Raw genomic sequence first — 12,323 nt, 5'->3', positions numbered from 1 at the left:
TAGACTCAAAGTAAAAGGGTAGAAAATGATTCTACAAGCAAATGGCATCTACAGAAATGTAGGTGTAGCCATACTTACATCTGACAAAATGAATTTCAAGATAACAAAGGTAACAGGACACAAAGATGGGCATTTTATAATAATAAAGGGGACAGTACATTAAAAAAATGACACTTTTTAATATATATGCATCTAATCAGGGAGCACTGAAATATGTGAAGCAACTACTAACAGAACTAAATGGAGAAACTAATTAAAACTCAGTCATTTGGGGGGACCTAAATACTCCATTGATAGCTATAGATAGATCATTCAGACATAGAATCAATGAAGAAATATTGACCTTTAATGACACATTAGGCCAAGTGGACATAATTGACATTTACATTGCCTTTATTCCAGAATATCAGATTACACATTCTTTTCCAGTGTACATGGAACATTCTCCAGGATAGACCATATGTTGGGTCACAAAACTAGTTTCAAAATTTAAGAAGGGTATTAAAAATGTTCAATGTCACTAGCCATCAGAGAAATAAAAATTAAAACCACAATGAGGTATCATCTCATACATGTCAGAATGGCTGTCATCAATAAATCAACAAACAAGTGCTAGCAAGGTTATGTACAAAAGGGAACCCTCGTGCACTGCTGGTAGGAATGCAAACTGGTGCAGCTGCCATGGAAGCAGTATGGATTTTCCTCAAAAAACTAAAAATGGAATTGCTATTTGACACAGTTATCCCACTTCTGGAAATATACCCTAAAAATCGCACAACACCAATCAGAAAGAATATATGCACGCCTATGTTCATAGCAGCATTATCTGTTAATAGCCAAGATCTGGAAACAACCCAAGTGCCCATCAGTGGATGAGTGGATAAAAAATCCATGGTCCATTTACATAATGGAATACTACACAGTTGTAAAAAAGAAAGAACTCTTATACTTTGCAACAGCATGAATGGACCTGGAGATTATTATGCTAAGCAAAATAAGCCAGTCAAAGAAAGACAAGTACTATATGATTTCACTTATATGTGGAATATAATAAACAAAATAAACTCAGACAGGTGAGGGGTGGGGGGACTGGAAGAGATTAACCATAGAACATATGCGTATATGCATAGCCCATGGACACAGTCAACGATGAGGTAAAGGCCACAGGGAAAGCAGGGACTGGGTGGAGGGGGTCAAAGTTTGAGAAAATGGGGGACATCTGTAATAGTGTGAACAATAAAATAAAAGAAGTTTGAAATCATGCCAAGCATATTTTCTGGACACAATGCTTTGTAATTAGAAATGAACAGCAAAGAGAAGTAACACCCCCTCCCCACAGATACGTGGAGATTAAACAACATACTACTAAAAAATGACTGGGTCAAAGAAGAAATAAAATAAAATCATAAAAAGTTCTTGACTTTAAAAAAGGTGAAAATCAGTCTCATAGCTACTTAAAAGGGTCCTGTGAAATGCTATATTGACATATAAAAACATGCACAGTTATTGTTTTAGAGTTGATTCTCCATATCTGACTGATTAGTGGTCCCTATTAAGTAAAGATAACATTTCTCTGCCTAGATACCCCTCTTGAGAGAGTGAATGTCTGACTACCTGTGTAACATGGAAGTTATTTTAGGTGTCATGAGGCCTAGCTTACTTGGGACTATGCTCTTGCTCACTTTGGCCAGAGTCACCATTGGTTAGTCCGTTAAAAAAAGGGTAAATTTATTGAGAACATTCTTGCCATCCAGCCCACAATGATATGGCACAGGGTATGGCAAAAGTAGGTTTACAGTTTTGCTTACATGAACCACAGACTTTACTCTTGTCTTATTTTTTATTAATTATTGTGTCATTTTTCATATGAATGAGTGTGAACCCACTTTTGCAACATCCTGTATAATGGAAAGCTATCAAGACTTCTAGGCATTGTGGTAAACTAGTCATGTGAACTTAAAACTCTAGATATCAGTTTTCTCCTCTGTACAGTGAGAAGGTTGGATAATCTGTCTCAGCTCTTATTTTGTGATATGTAATACAGGTGAAGTCTTTTTTTATCCTAGCTGTTGTGCTTCTCTCGTGACAAGCATTGCACCTTGCTTGAGTGTAGTCTTCACAGAGGAGTAGAGTGCTGCACATCCAAGGGAAGAAACATGCACTGGGTGGTTTCCTTTCTGCCTCAACCAAGTATTAGGAAATCTGGCACATAGCTTATATACAATGTTTTAATAAAAATAGGGTTGTTTGGGCTTTGCAGATTGTGTGTCTGTCAGGTTTTTTTCAATGATGTGGCTAACTGGACATTTAAATATTTGTATATCACTTAAAAGGGTTTAGAGAATACTATTTAAAAGAAATCTCGAGGTTCACACTTACTTGCCATGCTCTACAGTTTACAAAGTTTTATTTATCTTTTGACTTTCTCTGCATCCACCTCATAAGTTACATTGAAGTGAGGATCTTATGACTCTTCGTTCTTTATGTTTTTTTTTAATAACTCATTGGAAAGCAAGGCTGAAGCATAGATTTTATTTCCTTTTATTTGCATGAAATTATAAAATAAGGATGTTGGTGGTAATATATGTTTGTTAGGAAACAGGGAAGTGGGGATAACAGTGGCCTGTAAAACTCTGTGCTAGATTGAAGGAATTGGATAATAAATTATGTATTTCCAGTATGTTTTCTGTCTCTAAGCTTATCATAAACTGCAACTGGGTATGAGTATTCTTTGGATTTTATTTTTACAGGATGAAGGAGTTGTTAAAGAAATTCCCATTACTCATCATGTTAAGGAAGGATATGAGAAAGCAGACCCTGCACAGTTTGACTTGCTCAAGGTTCTTGGTCAGGGATCCTTTGGAAAGGTAATGAATGCTTTTTTCCACATTTGTTTCTCTTCTAAACACAAAGCAAAAAAGTGTACACATAGATAGAAATCTGTTAATTGTGCAGTTTCTATACTTATCAAAGGATATGCACAGATAACTTCCCAATTTTACTCATTTTATTTCTATTGTATTTTTGGTCCCATTTATTTATACTTCTTTATAACAATCAAAGTTTTCCAATCCCTTGAGCTCATGTATCTCTCTAGAACAAAATATAGCAGACTATTTATTAGCTGTCTAAATCAAGGTAGTTTGGTTTTGGTAAAAAAAAAAAAAGTTGTTTCCCTGTTCACATGCTAACATGATCATAGCTTGTTCTCTCCTGGTGATTTCATCTATGTTCCTTAGCTCTATCACAGAAGTTAGAATGTATGTATCAATTCATGTATAAATTCATGAATTCATCTATCATCTGCTAGAGCAGTATGTGTATAAAGTATAGCAAGGGTAGGTACTGAGTAATAATTACTATGTGAACCTCCTTCCTTTCAAAACGCTTAAATTTCATGGGAGAAAGCAAAATTGAGAAACATTATCTGTGACACTCGTTATTAAAATTGTTTATTAAGTGCTCAATGGCATGCAATTTTTGCAAAAGAATAATGTAGGTCTGCTTCCTGACTTTTGTGTACCTAACATCTAATACACGAAAATCATTACACACACACACAGTAACAGCCTTTAGGAAAATGTCAACAAAAACAATTTTTTAAATTATTTATTTTTATTGTTTATGCTCTTACAGTTGTTCCTGCTTTTTCTGCCTTTCCCCACCTCCAGCCAGCCCCACTCTCTCTCTTCCCTAAGTCAATCCCCATATTGTTGTCCATGTCCACATAACAACAGCAATTTAAGGGAAAAAGAGGAGAAACTACTGATTCTATGGTGGCTGAGATTTCATTTCAAAGGAAAAGAGTAAACCAGTGGAGTAGTGATTTATTATGCCCTGAAACATTTTAAGAGAAAGATACTTATTGAATACCCCATGCATGCCAAACAGTTGCTAAAGCAGTGTTGGTAAATTTAAAATAGACATTAATCGTCTTAAAGTAGCCCAATGTCTATATGGTATTGATATAACAGCTAAAGTAGAGAGAAAATTTTCCAGGACACAAAAAGGACAAATTAAAGTGGATTATAGTTCAACAATGAATTGGTACAGGAGACACAGGAAGACAAGGAGATAGGACTTGAATAGTTATCCTGGGGAGACTATAACTAGAAGGAGCTTTTAAAAGATTGTGTGTGTTGGGGATGTTTATAGAATTGACCTGTAGAGTAGGTGTGTGCATTCTGCACACCTTTACTTTAAAAAGGTTTTAAAAATGTAATACTCATTTAACTATTTACATTATATTTCTGTAATATTAATTTTAGACTATAGATGAAGTTCTTTCTTATCCCAAATGTATATGTGCTTAAATACCAACTTAAATAAGATCATACCAGGCAAATATTTCAAGCCACTAAAAGTAATTGTATATATTTATTTACATGTATATTTATTTATATCCAGCTTTGTTTCTGAAAGCATTTAACACTTTTATAGATGAATGGTAAATAAAATAAAATAACTGGAGAAGATGATGGAAGCAGGAAAACTAGACCAGGAAAGATTAGATGAAGCCAGAAATACACTCTGTTGTTCACAAATGCATGGCCTAGAAGTAGGACAAAAATGAAGATTTAAAATTTCTGGCAGCCATTATAAAGAAACTGATGTTTAACTGTATGATTATTTGACAGTACCTTCAATGTACAAGGAGATGAAACAGACCAGAGAAGTTTTTCTCATGGGTCTTCTTTATAAGGAGAATACAGTATAATATAATGAAATGTGTTCAATAACATTTTCACTTTAAATATAGCAACATTCTGACAAGTTGTCAATGTAGTCCTTAAATTCAGGAAACACTCAGCTTTGTCTGTGCTTTAACAAGTATATCATAGAAGCCTTTGTAAAATCCGAAATACTAAAGTACAGAATAGTGATCTTTATGCAATTCATCAACCAAAGAAATATTAAGAAAGTAGCTTTTTTTCTTCCCAGCATGTGAACATGCTCGCTTGTCAGTATTACATCATTTGTGTAGGCATTGTGTGGGTGTGACTTGTTATATGCTGAACCTATTTAGGAATTTGGCCAAGGCTGTGAATCAGAAAGGTGTAGGAGCAATTCCAAGAAATTTTGGGCTGCAGCCTTATTTAACTTTTTATGCAAAAGTTCATTGTTAAAACACAATAAAAGGAATTTTAGCCTATATAAAGCCTTGAAGCATTAAGTATCTTTATAGTCCATTTAATAGGGGAAAATTCTAATCATTTGTAAAATTGTACTTTAAGGAAGCATGCATTATCATCATGAAAGATGAATATAAAATTCTGTACTAAATGCATTAAGTATAATGCTATTATCATTTATGTTGTATGGACTGAAATGTAGTGTATCAAACTACTTACATTAATTATTTTAAAACAATCACAAATAGGGATGCTTCATCAATAAAAAGCTTGTATGCATGGCTAAAGAAAACATCAGCAAAATGAAAAGGGAACCAACTGTATGGAAAATATATTTGCAAATTATACCTTGGACATGGGTTTGATCTCCAAATATGTAAAGAACTCACACAATTCCACTCCAGAAAGACAAACAACCCAATTACAAAATGGGCAAAGGACCAGAACAGACACTTCTCCAAGGAGGACATACAGAGGGCCCAGAAACATATGAAAGGATGCTCAGCATCCCTGGCCATCAGAGAGATGCAAATTCAAACCACAATGAGATACCACTTCACAGTAGTGAGAATGGCCATCATAAACAAATCAACAAACAAGTGCTGTCAGGGTTATGGAGAAAAGGGAACCCTAGTGCACTGTTGGTGGGAATGCAGTCTGGTGCAGCCTCTGTGGAAAACAGTGTGGCACTTCTTCAAAAACTAAAGATGGAACTGCCTTTTGACCCAGCAATGCCCCTGCTGGGATTATACCCTAAGAATTCTGAAACACCAATCCAAAAGAACCTAAAACACAATGAAATAAAACACATTAATACCTGTTTGAAACTGGAACACTAGCCTTCCTTGTATTTCATATGCTAAGGCATATGTAGACAAAGCATACATTTTAACATCCTTGGATTATGCAATATTTTGGCTTTCGCAATAGTAAAAACTTTAAGTACAGGACTTAAAATGAATTTCTGAGAATACTAAACCCTTCTCCTGTTAAGTAATTGATTCATTATAAAAAAACTAGCTGAAAAAACATGCTTATATCTTAAAATTTCTTGTAGTTGGTATTTTGTCTTTAATCATTGTTAAAGCTGGGTGTTTTTTTGATTGTCTTCCACAAACACTGAGTAATTGTTAATGGAAAATATAAAAGTCGACTTCCAGACAAGATGGAGCAGTAGGTAGACACACTTTGCCTCCTCACACAACCAAAAGAAGGACAACGACCAATTTAAAAATAAAAAACAACCAGAACTGCCAGAAAATCGAACTGTATAGAAGTCTCACAACCAAGGAGTTAAAGAAGAAACATCGGTCCAGACTGGTAGGAGGGGTAGAGATAGGCAGCCAGGGCAGAGAGGACTCATGGCAAGGCAGCAGATGGAGGACTGGGCAAAGCTGAAGCTGGTGCAGCTGGCATTCCCACATTTGCGTGCAGATAAACCAGGAGGAACAACTGGGGATAAAAACAGACCACGAAACCCAGCGTTCTAGCACAGGGACATAAAGCCTCAAAACCTCTGACTAAAAAAACCTGTGGGGGTTCCAGCAGCAGGAGAAACTCCCAGCCTCACAGGAGAGTTCTTTGGAGAGACCCACAGGGTCCTAGAATGTACACAAAACCACCCATCTGGGAGTCATCACCAGAAGGGCCCAATTTGCTTGTGGGTAGCAGAGGAAGTGACTCAAAGTCAGCTGAGAGCTGAGCAAGTGGCATTGTTCCCTCTCAGACCCCTCCCCCACATACAGCATCACAAAGCAGCCATGTGGGTTGCCCTGCCCTGGTGAACACCTAAGGCTTTGGCCCTTACTATGCAACAGATACGCTGAGGAAAAAAAAAATGGCCCAAATGAAAGAACGGATCAAAGCTCCAGAATAAATACAACTAAGCGATGAAGAGACAGCCGACCTATCAGATGCACAGTTCAAAACACTGGTAATCAGGATGCTGACAAATGGTTTTGTATAGTCACAAAGTAGAGGAAAAACTGAAGGCTATGAAAAGTGAAATAAAGGCAAATGTACAGCTAAACAACAGTAAAGGGAATGAAACTGCGACTCAAATAAACAGTTTGGACCAGAAGGAAGAAATAAACATCCAACCAGAACAGAATGAAGAAACAAGAATTCAAAAAACATCAGGAGAGGCTTAGGAACCTCCAAGACAACTTTAAACATTCCAACATCTGAATCATAGGGGTGCCAGAAGGAGAAGAGGAAGAGCAACAAGTGTAAAAGTTATTTGAACAAATAATGAAGGGAAGCTTCCCCAATCTGGCAAAGGAAAGAGACTTCCAGGAAATCCAGGAAGCCCAGGGAGTCCCAAAGAAGTTGGACCCAAGGAAGCACACAGCAAAGCACATCGTAATTACTTACCCAAGATTAAAGAGAAGGAAAGAATCTTAAAAGCAGCAAGGGAAAAGGAGAGAGTTATGTGCAAAGGAGTTCCCATAGGACTGTCAGCTGATTTCTCAAAAGAAACCTTGCAGGCAAGAAGGGACCAGAAAGAAGTATTTGAAGTCATGAAAGGCAAGGACCTACATGCAAGATGACTCTATCCAGCAGAGCTATCATTTAGAATGGAAGGGCAGATCAAGTGCTTCCCAGACAAGATAAAGTTAGAGTTCATTATTACCATGTCCTTATATATGAAATGTTAAAGAGACTTATCTAAGAAAAAGATAAAAAATATGAACAGTAACATGACAACAAACTCACAACTATCAACAGCTGAATGTAAAAACAAAAGTGAAGCCCTGGCTGGCGTAGCTCAGTGGATTGAGCGCGGGCTGCGAACCAAAGTGTCGCAGGTTCGATTCCCAGTCAGGGTCCATGACTGGGTTGCAGGCCATGACCCCCAGCAACCGCACATTGATGTTTCTCTCTCTCTCTCTCTCTCTCTCTCTCTCTCTCTCTCTCTCTCTCTCTCTCTCTCTCTCCCCCTTCCATCTCTAAAAATAAATAAAATCTTTAAAAACAAAAAACCCCCCACAAAAGTGAACTAAGCAAACAACGAGAACAGGAACAGAATCACAGGAATGGAGATCACATGGAGGGTTATCAGCTGGGATGGGAGGGAAGGGGGATGGGGGAAAAGGTACAGGAAAAAAGTAGCATAATTGGTAGGTACAAAGTAGATGGGAGGGAGTTAAGAATAGTGTTGGAAAAGTATGTCGAGCAGCCAAAAAACTTATATGTGCAACCCATGGACATGAACTAAGGGGGGAATGTGGGTGGAAGGGAGTGTGCAGGGCAGATTGGAATAAAGGGGAGGGGGAACAGGGCAACTGTAATAGCATAATCAATAAAATATATTTAAAATAAAGAAAATATAAAAGTCTATATCATCAAGAGAAATGTATATTGGAATAACTCACTTATTTCTGTTGTGGACAGTTTCCAATAATTGGATTAGAATGAATGAAAATAAACCTCTCTGATCAGGATAGATATGTTTTTATATACAGTAATTTGAAGCCATGCAACTTCTGTAGTTGATCATCAGGAAAAGAGCTGAGTAACATGTGTTTTTTTTTTGCTAGGAAAGTTCACCCTTAATACCTCAAAAGAACAAATCCTGTGATGAACAAATAAACAGTTACTTCTCTAGTCTGTGAATGATGGCAACATATGAATAGAACTTGCTAGATTTGGAGCCCTGGCTGGTGTGGCTCAGTTGGCTGGAGCATTGCCCCATAAACTGAAAAGCTGAGAGTTCAGTTCCCAGTTAAGGTGCCTACGAGAAGCAACCAGTCAACATTTCTTTCTCCCATTGAAGTTTCTTTATCTCCCTCTGTATCTCCTTCCCCCCACTTCCTTTCTCTCTAAAATCAATAATCATGTCCTCACGTGGGGATTTAAAAAAGAAGTTGCTAGAGTTGGGGAGACATGTTGAAGCAGTGAACAGCTTATACCAATTATTTTTTTAAAAGATTTTATTCATCCATTTCTAGAGAGGGGAGGGAGGGAGGGAGGGGGAGAGAGAGAGAGAGAGAGAGAGAGAGAGAGAGAGAGAAATATCAATGTGCGGTTGCTGGGGGTTATGGCCTGCAACCCAGGAATGTACCCTGGCTGGGAATCGAACCTGGGACACTTTGGTTCCCAGCCCACGCTCAATCCACTGAGCTACGCCAGCCAGGGCATACCAATTATTTTTAAAACCCCATTTTACTGATAACTCTTATAAAACCGCAGTCTATTCATATTTTTCTTTATAACAGGCTTTTAAAAACTTAACTTTCCATGAGTCATAATATTATTTAAGCTTGATTGGTAACTTTAAAGAGTTTAACTTTCATTTGTTTATTGAGCTAATTTGTCATCATGATTCTTTTAAAAAATATTTATTTATTTTTAGAGAGGGGAAGGGAGGGAGAAAGAGAGGGAGAGAAACATCTATGTGTGGTTGCCTCTTGTGTGTCCCCTACTGGCCTGCAAGCCAGGCATGTGCCCTGACTGGGAATCGAACCAGTGACTCTGTGGTTCACCGGCCAGTGCTCAATCCACTGAGTTATACCAGCCAGGGCTCATCATGATTCTTTTTACCAAGCAGATACATAAGAATTGTACCTGATTTATTATTAGAAATTAACATGCCTGGTGACTTCTAGAATGGACCAATAAGGAAGTAGAAATGATGATATCAAATTAACAGGCACTACAATGGTTTCTCTGTATTAAGTTAACAAAACGGAGCTCCTTTAGCTTGAATTAATTTTTATGTTATTTATCTTTTACATCAAAAACTTCTCATAGTCCATACCATATCACCTATTTAATTTTTTTATAATAGTATGTATGAAAGTGTGGTTTAATAAATGAATAAAAATGAGAAAGTATTAACAGTATATAATTTATAGGGAAAGGTACATATCTTTATGAAATTAAAAATATAAGGACATATGTATGTGTTAATATATGTACAGCAAAAATGACTTGAAAGTAAATTTTACTTTTTAAAAATTCTCCTATTAGGTTTTTCTTGTTAGAAAGAAGACTGGTCCTGATGCTGGGCAGCTTTATGCAATGAAGGTGTTAAAAAAAGCTTCTTTAAAAGGTAGAAAATTGGAAAGCTTATTAAAATAAAATTTGGTAAAACTTGTTTTAAGAAATATACTGTGTATTGCTTGCGCAGGTTCAGTAGATTTAGTTTTCTTTTTTCTTTTTTAAATTAAGTTTATTGGGGTGGCATTGGTTAATAAAATTGTATAGGTTTCAAGTGTACAGTTCTGTGAGATGTCACCCAAAGTCAGATCTTCTTCCATCATTATATATTTGAGCCCTTTACTCTTTACTACCCTTCTACCTGCTTCCCTCTGGTAGCCACCATACTGTTGTCTGTGTCTATGAGTTTTTGTTTGCTTTTCTTCTTCATTCATTTGTTGCTCAGTTTTATATCCCACATATAATTAAAATTATATGGTTCTTGACTTTTCTTGTCTCTGACTTAGTTTTTTTTCAGTTAGTAATCATTACAGTTTTGTAGCTAGGAATTGCTATTTCTAGGGTTGATATGTCTTAATTTAGTGAGAGTATACCTTGATAAAAATTTAATGGTATAAAAAGTGACACATTTTATTTAATATGAATTTATTTTGTTAAGTGATATTCTTTTATTTTTTTCTGTTCCATCTGTGTGCGTATTACCTATTGACTGCACAACTGCTTGCATACAATTTTTATATTACTGTCTTGTAGGCTCTGATAAAAAATAGCACTGTATATAGTTTTAATTACTAAACTCATTTGAACAATTAGAAATTAATAAACAATAAATGCATATTAGTCATATACCTGTTTATGTCACTTTACCCCATCTTGAGTTGTAAACTAATTTATTGGCTTTCTGAGAATATGGTAATTACTGTTAAAGAATATATAGACTTCATATTTAGGTACTTATAAAGTTGTATTTCATATTTTTATTTTGTGTGTGATGAATGTTATAGGATCTCTATGGAAATTATATATAATAGTAATATATTCTAACCCTCTGTAATTTTTAGTTAGAGACAGAGTTCGGACAAAGATGGAGAGAGATATACTGGTGGAAGTAAATCATCCATTTATTGTCAAATTGCATTATGGTATGTCATCTCTTTTTTTCAACTTTATTTATTTTATTTTTAGAAAGAGGGGAAGGGAGGGAGAAAGAGAGGGAGAGAAACATCAATGTGTGGTTGCCTCTCACGTGGCCCCCACTGGGGATCTGGCCTGCAACCCAGGCATGTGCCCTGACTGGGAATCAAACTAGCAACCCTTTGGTTCACAGCCCAGCACTCAATCCACTGAGCTACACCAGCCAGGGCACAATCTCTGCTCTTAAGAAATGTATAATTATACAGAATACAGATGTGTGAACAAATTGTACAAATCAAATGGAATGAGTACCATAAGAGAAACATAAATAAAGTCCAGTGAGATCTCAAAAGTGGTAGCTAGTAATGATTATTGGGAAGAGGGTAAGGATGCTATAGGGAAATGTGAAAAATAGTAAATCCTTAGTAGTGGAAACTTTAATAGATAAAGCAAGGAGGCAGCATTTTGGCTGAGCTTGAAAGAATTACTATATTTTCAATAGGTAGGGATGCAGAGTTCAGGCATAGCAGTATAACATGATGTTCAATAAAGCAAGAAAATTTAGGGTGGTAGAAGTTTCTGTGTAAAGCCAGATCCAAAGTTGATTATGTTCTGGGAAGGGTTTTATAGCTTATTTTAACAGCAGATCTAATTTTGACATAATGTTATCCAATAATAGACCATATGAGTAAATGCTGAATTGCCATATTATGTTTGGGGATACAATTCTAAACATATATCCTAATTTGAAAGTATACTAAGCTTTTTAAGACTTTAAGATTGTTCTGTTACTATATTCTGTTTTCCGACTAGCCTTTCAGACTGAAGGGAAGCTGTATTTAATACTGGATTTTCTCAGGGGAGGCGATGTCTTCACAAGATTATCCAAAGAGGTATTTGTTTGTTAATCTTTACTGTATTGTCTTAAAGCAAAGATGAAAAAATTACTTTGGTTTTTTCCTATAGAAAGTTTAAATGATAATTATTCTGTTTGTTTCATTGCATAGTATTTAGTGCATATGCCAATTAATGGCATTTTCTGTGCCTGTTATTTAGATCACCTCAGTATGCTACTCATTATTTTCTTAGGCACAAGATCAATTAAATAACTGGATG

At 36.1% G+C, this 12,323-nt stretch overlaps 1 protein-coding gene across 3 annotated transcripts in view; it reads left to right on the top strand.

The window, feature by feature from the left end:
* Positions 1-12,323, top strand: part of RPS6KA6 (ribosomal protein S6 kinase A6) — a 110,626-nt gene that overhangs the window by 30,236 nt on the left and 68,067 nt on the right. For all 3 annotated transcript variants that reach the window (XM_045847433.1, XM_045847432.1, XM_045847434.1), the window contains 4 exons: positions 2,751-2,867; positions 10,104-10,185; positions 11,135-11,215; positions 12,021-12,100. In XM_045847433.1, coding sequence (XP_045703389.1) covers positions 2,751-2,867; positions 10,104-10,185; positions 11,135-11,215; positions 12,021-12,100 — 360 coding nt within the window. The remainder of the gene's footprint in view (positions 1-2,750; positions 2,868-10,103; positions 10,186-11,134; positions 11,216-12,020; positions 12,101-12,323) is intronic.

This window comes from Phyllostomus hastatus, unplaced genomic scaffold, assembly GCF_019186645.2.
Source record: "Phyllostomus hastatus isolate PE091 unplaced genomic scaffold, TTU_PhHast_1.1 phas_contig_551, whole genome shotgun sequence".
In the NCBI taxonomy this organism is placed as follows: Eukaryota; Metazoa; Chordata; class Mammalia; order Chiroptera; family Phyllostomidae; genus Phyllostomus; species Phyllostomus hastatus.
The sequence above is the reverse complement of the archived record's forward strand: the minus strand, read 5'-3'. Positions and strand labels throughout refer to the sequence as shown.